We start from the raw sequence: 17,581 nt of genomic DNA, 5'->3' as shown, positions 1-17,581 counted from the left end.
TTGTGTCTGCACCAGTGAAAACAAAGTAGTTCATGGTCGTTTCTTTTTCCCTAGATTTGTTCCCGATAAGGAGTTTTCTGGTTCAGACCGTAGACAAAGAGGCCGAGAAGGACCAGTTCAGTTTGAGGAGGATCCTTTTGGTTTGGACAAATTTTTGGAAGAAGCCAAACAGCACGGTGGCTCTAAAAGACCCTCAGATAGCAGCCGCCCCAAGGAACATGAGCATGAAGGCAAGAAGAGGAGAAAGGAGTAGATACTTTCTTCAGAGTGAATGAACTATTATTCATAACCCTAATGATGCAAGTCATATGGGGGAACACTTTGTAAATGGCCAGGATAAAAATTACATCTGGGTGTCAGAGCCCAGCACTACTTTTTATTATAGGAGAAAGGGGGGGTGGAAAAATTCTACTTTGAATTATTTAGTTTTTTTAAAGAGTGGGTTGTGTTTGTGCTTCTCCCACCTTTTGGCATTTACAGAACATACTGCCCCACACGAGTGACATTAGTACTTCGGGGTTAATATTTTGTCTAAGAATGACTGCTTACAAATAAAGTTACCCCAACCACAGTGCGTAGAAAGAAGGATGTTCACGTATTGGAACTGTCCTGCCAAATGATGTTTGCCCCTGTTGTGCTCTGTTTTAATTTGGAGTGGGGAAAGTAAACTCTTGCTTGGTGCAACTATCGGTTTCCAATAAAAACATTTAGACAAAATTTCCAGTTTTGTTTATTTAATAGGCAGTGATGGTCTCAAAAATCTTTGTCTTCATCAGATGTTTGGTCCCCTTGCAAAGAAGCTTTGGGTTTTTGAGCTTGAACATGGAGCTGGGGAAAAAAAGAAATCACATAAGCAATGTCTGCAAAAACATTAAAACTGAAAACTTGTTTTATTAGGGAGTCAGCAGCAGGAAGTCAAAGGATGTTATTTGTTCCTTGTACTTAAGACTCTCTGAACTTCAGTTAAAAATTGTAAATCATCAGTCTGGCCCAAGGTCACAAAGTAAGTGGAAAAGCCAGGATTTCAGCCAGGGTCTCCCTGCTGTTTCTACTGTTCTGTGTTGCATATACCTTGCTAACCATTAAAGTGTCTTCTTGTACTTCCCTTTCCAGACCTTTTAGAACTGGGCACTCTCCCACCACCACCATTCTTTAACAAACATTAAGTTACACATCTTCCAAAGTCCCTGTCATTTCACACTTCTGACCTATTTAACTGATATACAGAAAGCTCATGACATGATATAGAAAAATATTTACCTTTACTCCATCAATAACATGATTTTCCTGTTGTAGTGCATTGTGAAGTTCTTCTTCTGAAGAAAATTGAACCCAACCCATACCTCTGTGAAAGCCAGTCTCTCTGTCCTAAAAATTCAAAATTTAGGAAGAGGTGAATAATCATGAACTTGAGAAAGTTTCCAGGAGTTCCAAATCAAACTACCAACATTTTCATCTGCCAAAATGGAGTAAAAGGCATTTTAATAAATATCAAAAACCCTGCTTTAATACAAATACTCTCCTATTTACCCAAAGCTTAATCTCTGTTAATCATAACACTCTCTCTGCTTTTCTACTTCCACTGGAGAAATAAAATATGAGTAAAGAGCTTTCTGTGTCATTCTAGATATAAACCATTAACCGCAATAGTCAAGCAAAATTTTGATCACATAAAGAAGTACTCTTCCTGTTTCTAACTTCTAAACTTCTAGAAACTAGAAAATTAACCCTTAAAACCTAGGTGCATTTCTAGTAATTTCTGAGACTAACCACCCTCATCACAACTACCACCATTATCATCACATGCTCCTAATGAAAAAGGAAAAAAAAGTTACCCTTATTTACCTAGTTCTAGACTTCTGGTTAATTTAAGCAGTTCTGCTACTTCCCTTTGTGCAAAAGACAGAGTGCTTATCATTCAACCTATACATCAGATTCTGATGTATATGTCTTATACATCAGAGATTCTAGTGTGCTTAGATGTACCCTGCCCAGCCCTCTAGCCCTTCTATGTAAAAAATGCCAAGATGTCTATTCACTCAATGTACATCATCAGTCTTGTTACAAAGTAATGTTGTGCTCTGCCCCCAAAAACACATTCTTGGGAATTGCCCCCATATACCTGGAAGGTAAGTTTATAAGTATTAACCTAGAACACAGGAAAAGTTCCTGTTAATGTCCCAGTGATTCACTCCTTACCTCAGAGAGATAGGTCTCTACTCCAGGTGGCCATTTCCATTTGTAAAGGCATTAACATTTTTGTGCTAAAATTTAGATACTATGTATCTAAAATTGGAACCTGCATTTGTAACTTGAGTACAATGAACTTGTTACAAGAAACTAATTTTCTTCCTGTTACACATTACTTAATTTTCCCAAGAATCAAAACCTCATGTTTAAATCTAAAATCTGTTAACTCTGGGTCCTAAATTCTTTTAAGAGGGAAATGGCAACCAAGAAAAATGTTACCTTTTGGAGAAACTTTTTTTATTTTTTAATATTTTTATTTATTTGTTTATTGGCTGCGTGGCATGCGGGATCTTGGTTCCCCAACTAGGGATGGAACCCTTGCCCCTTGCAGTAGAAGCACGGAGTCCTAACCACTGGACGGCCAGGGAATTCCCGAGAAACATTTTTTTAAATGCTCTTCAAAACATATAAATTAAATACTTTTTTTTTTTTTTTTTTTTGCGGTACGCGGGCCTCTCACTGCTGTGGCCTCTCCCGTTGCGGAGCACAGGCTCCGGACGCACAGGCTCAGTGGCCATGGCTCACGGGCCCAGCCGCTCCGCGGCATGTGGGATCTTCACGGACCAGGGCACGAACCCGTGTCCCCTGCATCGGCAGGCAGACTCTCAACCACTGCGCCACCAGGGAAGCCCAATTTCGTACATTTTTTAAACTATTTTTTATGCTTATAGATTTTCATGTCTGTAATACACATGCCTCATTTTTTTAAGCAACTATAAATCCCATTGTATCAATGAATTAGTATCTATTTAACCAACCCCACTGATGAACACTTAGGTTCTCTCCAATTATGATATTAATGCTGTTTTGAACATTCTTGACCTCACATTTCTGTAGAATAAATTCCTAGAAATGGAACTGCTAGATCAAAGCAAAGGCAAATTCTTATTGTTAATAGATTTTGCCAAATTACCCTTCAGTGAAGGTATCAGTTAACTTCTCAACAATTACAGTAGCAGTTTCCCTATACCTTTACTAGCACTGGATATGCATAATCTGTTAGATCTTTGTAAGGCAAGTAACTGTTTAACCAAGCATTAAGAATTTAAGTTGCTTTAAGTTGATACTTTACCACAGCCTTTCAGCGCCACGAGGAAAAAAGTTTTAGTGAAGCATGTGTAAACTCTGTGTACTCACGTCACACACCCCAAAAAACAGTAATCTAGAGAGTCCACAGAAAAATATAGCCCAGGATAAAGTAGAACAAATCTGTAGATTGATTTTTTTAAGACTTTTTTTTGGAATTAAAGGACTCCATTACACTTTTTTAAACTTATTTACTTATTTATGCCATACCCCGAGGCTTGTTGGATCTTAGTACCCCCACCAGGGATTGAACCCACGCCCTCCACAGTGAGAGCAGAGTTCTTACCACTGGACCGCCAGGGAATTCCCTATAGATTGATTTCTAAACCCTCATGAGGAGGCAAAGAAAATGTAACAAATATAAACACACACAAAAAGCACTCAACTCAATGAGGATAAAGGTTAAAATATTCTCCACCAGTTAGTTTTACGATAAAATTATCCTCTACTCTCTGAAGTCCTTATTACAACACTGTAATAGACAAAATTCCAAAACAGCCCCAAGATCTCCATGTGTCCCACCATGTTGACCCTGTATAATCTCTCCCCTTGAATGTGGGCAAGGCCTAAGACACGCTTCTAACCATAAGAATATAGCAAAAGTGATGGGATATTGCTCCCTTGATCAGGTTATACAGCAAGGATAATGGGGTGTCACTCCAAAGACTACATTATAAAACTGTTTTACCAGACCGGAGAAACTCCCTTGCTGACTTTGAAGCAAGCTGCCACATGGGAGAGAAGCCGGGTAACAAGGAACTGCAGGCAGTTCCTAGGAGCTGAGAGCAGCCTCCAGCTGAGAGCCAGCAAGATAGCAGACACCCCAGTCCTACAGCTGAAAGACTAATTCTACCAACAACCTAAGGGAGCTTGGAAATCAATCTTTCCCCGTTGAGCCTCTGATGAGACTGCAGCTCCAGCTGACACCTGGATTGCAGCTACGTGAAACTCTGAATAGAGGACCCAGCAAAGCTATGCCTGGACTCCTGATCTGTACAAACTGTGAGATAATGTATTTGTGTTGTTTTGAGCCATTAAGTTTGTGATCATTTTATGCAACAATAAAAAACACAAATACCTCAAATACCTAGGATACGGTTTATTTTTTTAAAGCAGTATCACCCATAATTTAATCAACAAAGACTGAACAGCTTCACTTCATTACAAATTCTATAAATTGATAATGCTTTCACACAAAAAAATCAAGAATTAGAGGATAACATTATTACTTTTTTTTTAAAGATAATACTCACAAAAGGAACAGTACACTTTCGTACATGGCCAAATTGTGAAAAGTGTTCTCTCAGTTCACCTGTATAAGAAGAGAAAACTATTAAGAGTTGTTAATTTTGTATCCTCCATCCTAGATTGATACAGAAACCAAAAGGGCCCCTAAAGCTCCCAAACTTCTTGTGAACAGGAGTTACTTTGTATTCCCTTGAAGCCTTAAGATCTAGGAAATAGCTATGGTACTGATTATAAAATTGTAATGTACTAGATTTGGGAAGGTGATGAGGTGGGAACATGGACAGATAAATTGCTGAGTTGAGTGTAATCTTCATCCCCAGCAAATACTGAGTGTCTTCACCATACCAGGTACTGTGCTAAATGCGTGGATTATAATCCCTGAGAAGATTACACAGAAGACAGAAAAACAATTACAGTACAGCATGTTGTTAGCTATATTAGAGATTTCCAAATAAAATCTCAACGTACTTGCCTTTCATGATTTACAGCTTACATTAGGTTAAATCGTTGTTACTCTTAATAGTTTGTTGAGTCGACCCTACCTATCCTTCCTGCCTTACTTCCCACTGCATGCCCATAGTTACTTTCTAGTACAACAAATGAAACTCTGTGTATCTGTCCTGTGGATTCCTGTCTTTGCCTACTGTTCTTTCCCTTTAACATGTCAGCAATCCAATCTCCTTTTGCCTAAATTGTATCTATCCTCCAAGACCCAGGCCAAAAACATTCACAGATTTTATTGGGCTCCTACTGCAAAACAAGACAACATACTAGCCCCGTGAGGCCTCAAAGATGAATAGTAGATTATTTTAAAGATCAAAAACTACACGATCAGCATGCCTGCGTCCAGGAAGTGCGGGGTGACGCTGTAAACGCTGGGGTGAGAGACTAACGTGTGGAAACTCTGCACCCTGCACCTACTGCAGAAGCTGTGCAGGGCCAGGAGGGTGTGGGATCCGTACGTCATGATACTCTCGGTGCCCAGGAAGAGCGTGTAGCGCGAGACTGGGACGAGGAAGTATGGGTGCTACTTTTTCCTGCACAGCCTGCAGCTGCAAACCAGAACTCACAGGTTTGCAGGGGCCCAGGCTCAAATTTAACCGTGCAGCAGTGGTTTACTCCCAGTGTGTAGTTCACCAGGCCTGGGGACTCGAAGGTGTCCAACAAACTTGGCCGTATGCGTGCAGCTGAGGCCTCACGGCTTCCCCAATGTCTCCAGCGCTCTGGATACACCTTGCCCAGGTGTATCTCGCTGAGGCGGACACGGAGGGCGCCGGCAGCTTCGGGGCTTGCTGCACACCTCTGGAGCCCGCCTTCCCCAGAGCTTCTGCTGAATCCTTACCAGATCCCACCTGGCCGCCGCTGGCCTCCTCCCCGCCACGTGGCTCCCCACCCAGACTTGGATAAGTGGGTACTGAGTGTCCCTGACTGGATGGCTGCACAGATGGCGGCAGGATCCTCGGTTTCCTTTGGGCCCCGAAGCTGAACGTTTACGCTGCTCCTCACTCTGCCCAAAGTGCCTGCAGCCTTCAAGTGTGTGCCCACCGCCGCTGGTTTCCCAGTAAGTTCCTGAGCAGCCTCACTGCATCAGCCCGACTGACCACCTGTGCTGTGAAGAGACCCTTCCCTGGCCCCTGTTGCAGCCTTTACTGGCCTGCGACTCTGGCTGAGCCCATCAGCTGCTGCTTCTCCTAACTACTGTTCTCTGTTGTCGACGCACATCAGCAGCCTAACCTTAAAATACTGAAACACTGAAAATACTGCAGACCTTTTAGCTAGCAGGCAGAAGAGTTCAAAATAAGCATCATTCACCTAGTGGAGTCAAACTGAGGCACACACAGACCTTCAGGGATGTGAGTGTGTAGAGTGTGAGTAGTTGTGCTAAAGTTGGGAGTAGTAAAGGTGATGACCCACAATACTATGTTACAACACACCAGTGGATCCATAGAGAAACTGGATGTTAACCTCAATATAGGACAAAAAGTCACTTATTTAAATTCATTCTCTAAGAACAGGAAGTAAAAGAAGAAACAATACATTAATTTGTCCATCTCTACCAAGAACAGATTAACAGCTCTGGGAAGCATAGATAGGAAGCTGAACCGTTCTCTGGAGATTGATGTGATCATTGGGCATGGCCAGAGGAGAGACCACACAAAATGCACATAGATCCTCTTCCCTGAGGTGTAACAGTTAAACAGTGAGGAGTCTTCAAAAAATTGCTTCCTGAATTAGGTAGTGACATCTACACATATTGGCTGCAAGCAGAGATGTACAAATCCACCCACCATCTAAATTCAGTCATTCTTAACATTTTGTCATATACACATATCTATATGCATGCATATATATGTAGTTTTTCAAAAACATTTTTAAGTAAGATACACACATCAGTGCCATTACGTCTCTCAATACTTCAGCACTCCTGTCCTAGGAATAAAGACATAATTTATAGCCACAATATCATTATCACACTTACAAGTCAATGATCATTTCCTAATTTCATCTAACTCCCAGTGTAATAGGGAAGAACTTTTGTATTCTATTACAAGTTAATCACTAAAGGGATGCTGCCTATAAAGCTTAAATTATACATAATGGGGCTTCCCTGGTGGCCCAGTGGTTGAGAATCTGCCTGCTAATGCAGTGGACACGGGTTCGAGCCCTGGTCTGGGAGGATCCCACAAGCTGTGGAGCAACTAGGCCCGTGAGCCACAACTACTGAGCCTGTGCGTCTGGAGCCTGTGCTCCGCAACAAGAGAGGCTGCGATCGTGAGAGGCCCACGCACCGCTATGAAGAGTGGCCCCCGCTTGCCACAACTAGAGATAGCCCTCGCACAGAAACAAAGACCCAACACAGCAAAAAAATAAAAAAATAATAATAATTAATTAATTAATTAATAAACTCCTACCCCTAACATCTTCTTTAAAAAAAAAAAAATTATACATAATGGCCCATCTCTGGGAACCCTGCCTCCCTGGTAATGAGTGTTAAGCTAAAATACCTTTGTTTAGCTCATAGGAAATGTCCGGACCAGGCCCACCCCTCCGGAGTCTGGCTGGAACCAGGGGTTTACCCGCTTCCCTTTCAGCATAAAAGAAGCCTGAATTTTAACTCAGGGAAGGTGTTTCTTTGGAACACTAGTCCACTGTCTTCTTGGTCTGCTGGCTTTCCGAATAAAGCTGCTATTCTTTGCCCCACCCAACAACTCATCTCTCAATTTACTGGGCTGTCGTGCAGTGAGCAGCACAAGCTTGGACTTGGTAACACCAGTATATATTTTAAACTTCCAAATTGTTTCCTAAATGTGTTTTTAAAATTTCCCCCTTCAACACAGAATCTATTAAAAATCACACATTAAATTTGAAAAAAAAAAAACCCTACATGATCGCTTTCTCTTCTGTACTACAGTGCTTGTACTTTCACTGATTTACATTTCATGTTACCTGTTTCACCACCCTAGTTCATCTAAACCCCACTGGTTCAAAAACTGCCTATATTTGTTGTTTGTAAGTCTCCTCACCCCCACCACTATACCATAAGCTTGCCAAGTGTTGAGTCCACTATGTCCACAGTGACTGATACACAACAGGGCAATATTTGCTGAATGAATAAATAAATGTCCAGTAATCCTTCAACCAGCCACAGGGGCTAAATTTCTGAAGTGCTCTAATAGTTGATCAAACCAGTTGGCAAGATCAGGCTCTCACACAGAACATATTACTGGAGGATAAACAAAATAGTTTTAAACCAGGTATTAAAAGTTCTGGAAAACATTCACTTCCAAAACAAACTAGCTCTAGAAAGTAACCCTTTTCCCAAATTACCTACAACTCTTATGGAAAAACAGCTGCAAGCACCAAGAACAATGCCACCACATAACAGATACTCCTTAAACATCTGCTGAATGAATGAACTGAGAGAGAGACTGTAGTCAAAGTCGTATTTTATACACTCTTTAAGGATCTTGAGCAAGTCCATTATGGTCTGGAAACGCATCTGCAAGATGCTTGCAGAAACCCCTCGGCCTTTCCAGTTTCACAGGGCCTAAAGCAAGACATTCTGCTGGGTGTGGTCTGAGAAGGTGGGGCACAAACTGATCTATTTCCCATTCTACTACCCACACTCATTCCACTCCTTGTTTAAGGGAGCTGACCTGATATATGAATATCTGCAAAAGTGACCATGGATTTTTAAATTTTTGTAAGCATATGTAAAAACCTTAACTCAAAACTGCAGCTGACAAAAATCAGTGTTGGTGAGAGATTTCAGTACTGATGACTCCCAGCCCTCTATCTCCAGCCTAGGCCTCTCCCATGAGCTTCAATTTTTGTAATCATGAAAACAACTATCATTTATTGAGTACTTACTCTGTATTGAGCACAAGTCTACGCAGTCTACATATAAATTCATTTAATCCAATCAACAATCCTAGGAGGGAGTTATTATTGACTCCATTTTGTAGATGATGAAACTGAGGCACGGTAGTGAGCCCTTTTCCCCAGTTACTTCCGTTAGTCAGGTTACACAACTACCAAATGGCCAAGCTGGAATTCTAACGCAAGGAGTACGGCTTCAGAGTGCACTTCTCCATCGATACACACCGTCCTCTGTCCAACTAACGGAGACCTCACAGGTTTTTTCAAACTAAACACATTTAAACTTTACTCCTCATCTTCTTTCGATCTGCTTCTCCTACATTCTAATCACGAAATTCACGAACGCTAAAAACCTGGAAGTCATTCCACCCTTTCCCCCATCCGTACTCTTCCCCCATTCAAGCCATCTGTCGATTTTGTTTGGTTAACATACGTGAATCTGACTCTTCCTTCTATCACTACCCTGAAATCCTCACTTTTGAACTAAATCACTGAAACTACTTTTGCCACTTTGAATACACCCTGCAGTCAAAATAACCCCTTCTAAATCGTTAGTCTTAAATTTCCGAGTAGTTAAACCTTTAAACTCCGAAAGGCTAGAGACTGTGAATACGTGCCCCAAAAGCTCAAGGGGCATCCCTAAACGGCTAATTGCAAACAAAATTTCTTTCTACTCAGTGGCTTGCTCAGGAGCATACACAGCCGCCTTAATCCAACAACCACGCTGATTTAAGTGCTCCGCAGAAAGCAAGGTTTTTCAGGATTGCTTGGACCTAAAACTTCCGCCCTTACTACATCTCCAACTCACTCGAGGCCGCGGTCCACGGAATTTTTCTGACAAACGCAACCGGCCGGCGGATATTCGTACGCACTGCCATTGCTGTTCTCGCTGCCGAAGCCGCCATCTTCAGAATGAGAGACCTCCAGTGACCTGGGGTCACGACCCCGGAAGAGCCTGCCTGATCCGGAGCACGGAAATCAGCTTCCGGGTCAAAGGAGGCCAGGCAGCGAGATGGGGGAGATGGGGAAGATGGCGGCGGCCGCGGGGTCTGTGGCAACGCTGGCGGCGGAGCCTGGGGAGGACGCCTTTCGGAAGCTTTTCCGCTTCTACCGGCAGAGCCGCCCCGGGACCGTAGACCTGGGAGGGGTCATAGACTTCTCGGTAGCCCACGCAGCCCGCGGCACAGGGCCTGGTGCCCACAAGGTACGGAGAGAGGAGCGGCGCGCACCTCCCCGTCGCCACGCCTCGCTTCTTGGAAAGGTTTCAGTGTTCTCCTAACTTCTTTTCGCTTCCAGACTGATCGTTATTGAGCGACCCCCGCCTTCCATGGGTGCACAGTTGAACTGCCCAGAAAGTATCACACTTTGGCGATGAAGGGCTCTACTGACCGTTTCTCCACGCAGCTATTCCTGGCTGCGGCCTCGGTCAAAAAAATGCCTGGGAATTGGTGTTTATTCCTTCCATTAACTGTCCGTTTGAATTTGCACCTAGATTTGTGTGAAAACCCGTAAACCGGGTTCGCAGACGTTACGGTAGCGTTCTACAGCTTTAAACCAGTTACCCGAGTGTTCCCAGAAGCCGTTGTCCATAAAAGGCCCTGTCTTCTCTGGGACTTTTAGAAAGAGGGCATTGAAAGATTCTGAGATAATCCCTCCAGGTTGAAAGTAAAGGGCAACTGAATCCAAGCACTATACATTATTTCTACCTTATTTCTGCATTATTTCTCGTGGAAATTGAAGAAAACACGGGGGGAGGGGGAGGGGACGCAGGGAGAATCACAACTATAACGTATGTTTCTTTTCAGTCGCTTTAACACTGAAGATAGATCCCTAATTTGCCGTTGGTGTTTTCCACAGATGGCTGGATGAGGCATTCTTTTCAAGCTTAGTAATAGATCTCAATAAAATTGGAATGCTATAGTAACGTCATATTTGTCTAGAACTCAGTTTCTTAGAAACTTCATTTGTTAGCAGAGATGGTCTTAGGGTTCTCAAAATAACATACAGAAAGTCCAGGAATAGTGTACTTGGCTCGTGGGAGAACCCCTCAGACTTTCATTCAGCTCCTTTTGCCCATATTTTACCGTAATGCTTACATAATTTTAAAATGTAAGCCACCTGAGAAGGGGACATTGTATCTGGCACAGTACCTAAAACGGTAAGTACACAGTAAATGCACTATCTATTGAGTACATAAAAATATGGGTAGTATTTCATTCTCCAGCTCAAAACAGATTGAAAGTAGCAAATTAGAGAAGAAGAAAGTTGCTATTAATAAGACATCAGATGAGAGCGGAGGAGAAAGTGATGGCTAACAGTCTGACAAGGGAGGAAGCAGACAAACTTTAAAAGGCTGAGAGGTTTGATTCAGCTTAGAATGTGATAGGTTAGGTCCACAAACTTCTTTCCAGTTTGAGGGTGTTGCTGAATTACAGTGCAGTGTTAAATATGATCTATTTAAGAAATCATTATGAAATGTTTGAAATAAAAACATTCTGTTCTCTGGGTACTTGAAAGAGTTAGGTGGTCAGGACTCTCAGAGTTTCAGATAGCCATTTCATTATAGCGACTGGATATACAGCGGCCACTTGTTGGTAGTTTGTCTGGAAATCTACACTCTTGGCAAAGTTAATAGATCATATTTTTGGGGGAGAGAACATTGGAGGTATTCTAAGGCAAGCCAGATCCTAAGTTTATTATTAATGTAAGAATAGTTTTTTTTTTAATATCCTTAGTTACTTTAGTGACTGAATATTGGATTTCTCAACTAGTTTAATGAGCCATCCATAAGATACTCTTAAATGCAAAGAAACCTTCATAGGCCCCTTAAAAGCTTAATTTTTAAGTAACTAACAAAGACAAAGAGTTACAAGTTTCATTTTGAAGTTCCATCTAGGAGAGCAAATATTGTACTTCTAGCAAACAGGATTCCCAATGTTTTGCTGAACCATTTTTTCTGAGTGGTTTGAGCACTCAGCCTCCCCAGCCTGGTGTTCCTCATAGCTCTGTTTAAACACCATCTGTGTACAAGTTCCTCAGGAGCATTATTGTTAGCCCTAACCGAAGTAAATAGCATTGTGACTTAGGGTATTCCATATACCAAACACCTTTCATAATTCAGAGTCCTATAAGAAATCACAAAGGTGTGGTATCATAGGAAAAGATAGTCTTAAAGGCCAGTCTGCTTCTCATCACTACTTCAATTTTGTATAGCTCTGTTGTGTTTATTAGTACATGGCTGAGGAAAATGAGGTTCTGAGAAGTTAAGTGACTTATCTAAGTCATGCATTAAGTTAGTGATTGAGCTAAGTTTAGTACCCCAAACTTACGACTCCTAACTGCCCCATATCAGAAATGCCTTTAGAGGTTTGAGATTCTCACAGTTAATGTGTAAAATAGCTTTAACCCACTGACTTGTGTTTCCTTCCTGCCAGGTGGTCAAATCTCACCTAAATGTGTCCTCAGTCAGTGACCATGATGCGCACAGAGCTGGACTTCAGCCCGTAAGCAAGTGGAGAGCCTACGGTCTCCAAGGCTATCCTGGTGAGTGCACCTGAGCTCAGAAGGCAAAATCAATCATTTGTCTAATTTTGGAGGAGGAGTTATAATCAAGTAAATAGACAAAGAAGAAAACTAAACACACAAATGTTCCACTCCCAAACCCCTCCTGAATTCTGCCATGCCTAAGATTTCCATTTATTTGGCATTCCCAAAGGATAGAACAGGAGTTAGTAATGCCTGCCTTATAGTGCAGAAAGTGACAAACCAGGTACGAATCAAAAATAGGACACTGACTCTGGGCTCCCTGCTGCAGCTCTGAACATCTACTCTGGCAAAAGAAGCACTTTGAATTGATAGAGTAACTCATAATGTTCATTCAAGTCACAAAATCCCTACATTCACGAATGGCATAACAACTTAAAAATTGTTGCTATCATCAAGGCTGAATTTTTGAAAAGAGAATTAAAGTTAATGAGATCAAAAGTCCTAAAAGACTAAATAATCTAGAATTTTGAATTTTAGTGATATCAGGTAGTTCATTTTACAAATAGAGAAATTAATGATGAAGAGTGGGTAATGCTATTAACCTTTTTTCTAGGCTCATGGGACCATTGTGTTGATAGATTATCATGAATGATTTAGAAAATTTGTAAATGCCTTGTTTGGCCAAACGATTTTATATTTGCATCCTGTTTCTAGAAGACATAAAGTTAACACTGCACTTGTGATTTCAAATATGGGTCAAAACCAAGAAAAATTCCTTTAAAAAAATTAATTTTCGTTGTACCAAGGGCCAGGTCTGTGTTACAGTTACGAGTACATTATCAGCACTGAAGTATATGTTGATAACGTTGGAAGGGGTAACAGCTTTAAAACTGTTATAAAAGGCCTTGTGCACTTTAGTTCTATATTAAAGAACTGAAGACCAGTTTTGTGTCTGAAGTCACAAAGAAAACAGTTGAATGGTGACTTGTATATATGAAAGCATTGCTCTTCACGAGTCTGAGTGAATGAGGAGCATACATCACCAGTAGTGTTTTGTGCACCTTTTGTTCTTGAATGCTGCCCTTTACCTTTCAGGCCTTGCTCCTGTTTTCATGGCCATGTTTCTGTTGCTGTGCCTTCCTCCCTTAACAGATTGTTCAGACTACAAAGTTATCAATCCCACTTGAGTTTTCTGTTGTCCAGATTGGAGTATACCTCATTTTATTGTGCTTCACAGATACTGTTTTTTGTTTGTTTTTCTTTTTTACAAACTGAAGGTTTTTGGCAACGCTGCATTAAGCAAGTCTGTCAGTGCCATTTTTCCAATAGCATTTGCTCACTTTGTGTCTCTGTCACATTTTGATAATTCTCGTAATATTTCAAACCCTCCACCAGCAAAAAAGTTACAACTCAGTAAAGGCTCAGCTGATGGTTAGCATTTTCAGCATTATTTTATATAATTAAAATAAATAAGTTAAATTTTTAAATTAAAGTGTGTTCATTGTTTTTCTGGACATAATGCTATTGCACAGTTAATAGAGTACAGTAGAGCATAAGTATAAGTTTTATATGCACTGGGAAACAGAAAATGCATGTGACTTGCAATATTCGCTTTATTGCCGTGGTCTAGAGCCAGAGTCGCAGTATCTCTGAGGTATGATTGTACTTGCTATTTGAGGTTTCCTAGGACGTCACACTTAAGCCACATCATTTGAGTTGGTACCTCATTATGTTATGTTTCCTGCCATTGTAAGCTGCATTTAATTGAAGTACAATGTCCAGAACATGGGAAGGGAGTCTCCTCTTACTCTGACCTGATCAGAAGGATTATGTTTACTTCCGGATCCTGCTTATTCTGAAGGAACCTGAGTATACCACAAGCTGTCCTTACAAGAGTGAGCAGGAAGGTGATGGGTCTGAAGACCAGAAGCTGAGCCTGGGGAAGAGTAGACTTGAGTGGGAACATGACAGCACCAAACATTTGAACATGTGTTGTACACGAGAAGGGGTGGGAAGCAATGCATACTAGTGATTAAGGTCTGACACCAGACTACGTGGCTGCATGTCCTGGTTCTGTCACTTCCTACTGTATGGTCTTGGGCAAGTTTCTTAATCTCTCTTGGCCTCAGTCTCCACGTATGTAAAATGTGTCTAAAGATAGTACCCACTTCATAAGGTTAGGATTAAATGTGAGTGTACATGTAAAGTACTTAGGTCAGTGCCTTGCACATAGTAAATGCTCAGTAAATGTTAGCTACAGAGTTAGAGGCATTTATCAAGAAGAATTGACAACTGATTTGGGGTTGCTGTATGGGTCAGGACCTGAGACCAATGCATGAAAAATTAAAAAGAGGCAAATTTTAACTCCATAAAAGGAAGACAACAGTTGTCTGGAATGGACTGCCTATAAAAGTATTCAGTTTCCTGTCACTGTTCAAACTTGAATTAGATCAGAAGTATTCTTCCTTTAGTGTGATATCTTTGTGGGTATTATAATACTCTTATTTTGTGAAAAAGTGGTAATAGCAGACAGTAGGTTATTGGAAATTTTTTTCATATTTTTTTTCTTTAAAAATATTGACAGTCCTGTTACTCCTAAAATTACTTGGAGAATTTGACTAATACATGACATGCAGAAGTGGCCTCCACACTTATAAGTGAATGTCCATTCCTGTCCTCCAATTTTAGAGGAAAAGGGATTGCTTCTGTTCAAAACCACTCCCTTCACCCTTTAATCCCACCTTCTTTTACCCCTTCCAGCTTTCAAGACCTTGCTGTGTTCCTTTTTTCTCTTCTGTTTTCAACCAGTTCCTTTCTGCTGGCTGTTTGCTCATGTAAGCATGCTTAGGTCTTTCCAAACCCTAAAAACGATACTCCCCCCTTATTCTTCTGTGACTACTCCTCAGCCTTTGTTTCCTTTCACAGCCAGACTTCTAAAGGCATTATCTGTATAACCATCTCTACTGTTCTATCTCCAGGTACTTAGGACAAAGTTTTTCATCTCTTTATCTCTAATTCTTAAGAAAGTAGATATAGTGTATGTTTGTTGATTTTTTTTTTTTTTTTTTTTTTTTGTGGTACGTGGGCCTCTCACTGTTGTGGTCTCTCCTGTTGCGGAGCACAGGCTCCGGACGCACAGGGTCAGTGGCCATGGCTCACGGGCCCAGCCGCTCCGCGACATGTGGGATCTTCCTGGACCGGGGCACGAACCCGTGTCCCCTGCATCGGCAGGCGGACTCTCAACCACTGAGCCACCAGGGAGGCCCTGTTTGTTGAATGTTTGATGACTGAATCCTTAACCATGCATAGGATTCCAGTTAAGTATTGTTATTTGTCTTTTACAGAGGAGAAATGGTTAGGTATTTGCATACTGAGCAGAAGTCTATACCACCTTTCTTCCCTGTTACAGTAGTCAAAGTTCAAAGGAAGCAGAAATCACACCAATTATTTTAACAAATGATTTTATATAAAAAAATCATTAGCCAGATATTAGAAAACAAAAAAGGCAACACTGAGATATCACAAAAGTAGTAACTGCAGGAAGCAGTTTCCACCTCTAAATGATACCTGGTGAAATTTGAGAGGTGACTTGTCAGTTTCAGTTCTGAAGTTTGCTTTGGAATAACACAATTGATAATTGTGTAATATTTGTTTCTCTTGAGGATAACCAAAAAAACTAGAGATAATTGCATAGTGGTAGATGTCTAACATTCATCATCAAAACAGCTTTTTATTAACTTGAAGGAACTCCTCTTCCTCTGAAATTAGAGAATAGGAATGAGAATATATGCTTATGTGTGGAAGCCACTGGAAGCATTAGCAAAAGGAGACACGGAACAAATAATAATGTAATGGGTATAAGGATGTCAACAAAAATACATGATCTGATTAACTGATGGAGGATTTCCTCCTCTTCTTTTTTTCTCATCCGTCTTTTGTATAGGATTTATTTTTATCCCAAACCCCTTCCTCCCAGGTTACCAGTGGCACTGGGTGAAGCAGTGCCTTAAGTTATATTCTCAGAAACCTAATGTTTGTAACCTGGACAAACATATGACTAAAGAAGAGACCCAAGATTTGTGGGAACAGAGCAAAGAGTTTCTAAGGTAAGTCTTACCAGTCACAATAAAGCATTCGTATTCAGCTCACGTCATCACAGATCTTTAAAGGAACAGTAGTAGTTCCTTTAACAGTAGTTCCTTTAAACAGTAGTTCCTTTATATAATAGTTCAGTGAAAGTTACTAACATATTTATTTTTCCTCATTTCCACTCAAATACAGCACAGTTATATTCTTTCCCCCAGGAACATTTGGACAGACACCTTCACAGTTACATTAAATTGAGGTCCACTTTAAAGATTTGCTTATCATATCTTAGATATCAAGTTCATTCTCATTAATCATCGGATGATCCATTTTCTTTTTTTTTTTTTTTGTGGTATGCGGGTCTCTCACTGCTGTGGCCTCTCCCATTGCGGAGCACAGGCTCCGGACGCGCAGGCTCAGCGGCCATGGCTCACGGGCCCAGCCACTCCGCGGCATGTGGGATCTTCCCAGACCGGGGCACGAACCCGTGTCCCCTGCATTGGCAGGCGGACTCTCAACCACTGTGCCACCAGGGAAGCCCAGATGATCCATTTTCATTGGGCTTCAGCCCTTTTTTCTACCTAAAGTAGAAAAGACTTCAAAAGTCTTTTTTGAAGACTTACGGTATCCTGAAGAAAGTAACGCTGAAAGCACTACTCTCCTAGATGAAGTCAGTGTTACTCCCTGTTTTACGGTAGGTCAGCTGTTGTTCATGGAAACTAGTCCTTATACCTTAATGTTGTTTCAGCATTTCATTCATTCTACAGATATATTTTATTTATTTATTTTTATTTTACTATTGTTTGTATTTATTTAGTTATTTTTTGTCTTCGTTGGGTCTTCATTGCTGCGCACAGGCTTTCTCCAGTTGTCGCGAGCAGGGGCTTCTCTTCGTTGAGGCGCGTGGGCTTCTCATTGCAGTGACTTCTCTTGTTGCAGAGCACGGGCTCCAGGCGCACAGGCTTCAGTAGTTGTGGCATATGGGCTCAGTAGTTGTGGCTTGCAGGCTCTAGAGCACAGGCTCAGTAGTTGTGGTGCACAGGCT

The 17,581-nt window shown here is 41.3% G+C and overlaps 3 protein-coding genes across 5 annotated transcripts in view; 2 read left to right on the top strand and 1 right to left on the bottom strand.

Annotated features, from left to right (window-relative positions):
• Positions 1-717, top strand: part of SNW1 (SNW domain containing 1) — a 35,179-nt gene extending 34,462 nt beyond the window's left edge. Inside the window, exon 14 of the mRNA XM_082617658.1 lies at positions 55-717. Coding sequence (XP_082473784.1) covers positions 55-253 — 199 coding nt within the window. The 3' untranslated portion in view covers positions 254-717. The remainder of the gene's footprint in view (positions 1-54) is intronic.
• Positions 715-9,897, bottom strand: SLIRP (SRA stem-loop interacting RNA binding protein). 2 transcript variants are annotated; one of them, XM_082617661.1, is made up of 4 exons: positions 9,773-9,897; positions 4,590-4,666; positions 1,261-1,368; positions 715-828 (listed from the first exon to the last, which is right to left on the bottom strand). In XM_082617661.1, exons 1-4 carry the CDS (start codon positions 9,867-9,869, stop codon positions 754-756), a joined length of 357 nt encoding a protein of 118 aa, XP_082473787.1. In that variant the 5' UTR covers positions 9,870-9,897; the 3' UTR covers positions 715-753. The 2 variants fall into 2 exon arrangements, with proteins under 2 accessions (XP_082473787.1, XP_082473788.1); XM_082617662.1 differs by having other exon boundaries at positions 4,590-4,648; positions 9,773-9,894.
• Positions 9,898-9,954: 57 nt separating this feature from the next.
• Positions 9,955-17,581, top strand: part of ALKBH1 (alkB homolog 1, histone H2A dioxygenase) — a 32,526-nt gene continuing 24,899 nt past the window's right edge. Inside the window, exons 1-3 of one of the 2 annotated variants that reach the window (XM_082617660.1) lie at positions 9,955-10,168; positions 12,399-12,507; positions 16,427-16,556. In XM_082617660.1, coding sequence (XP_082473786.1) covers positions 9,977-10,168; positions 12,399-12,507; positions 16,427-16,556 — 431 coding nt within the window. In that variant the 5' untranslated portion in view covers positions 9,955-9,976. Of the gene's footprint in view, positions 10,169-12,398; positions 12,508-16,393; positions 16,557-17,581 lie in introns of both variants that reach the window. The other variant, XM_082617659.1, reaches the window with a different exon arrangement.

This window comes from Mesoplodon mirus, assembly GCF_964341445.2.
Source record: "Mesoplodon mirus genome assembly, chromosome: 4".
NCBI lineage: Eukaryota > Metazoa > Chordata > Mammalia > Artiodactyla > Ziphiidae > Mesoplodon > Mesoplodon mirus.
This window is presented reverse-complemented; position numbering and strand designations above follow the sequence as displayed.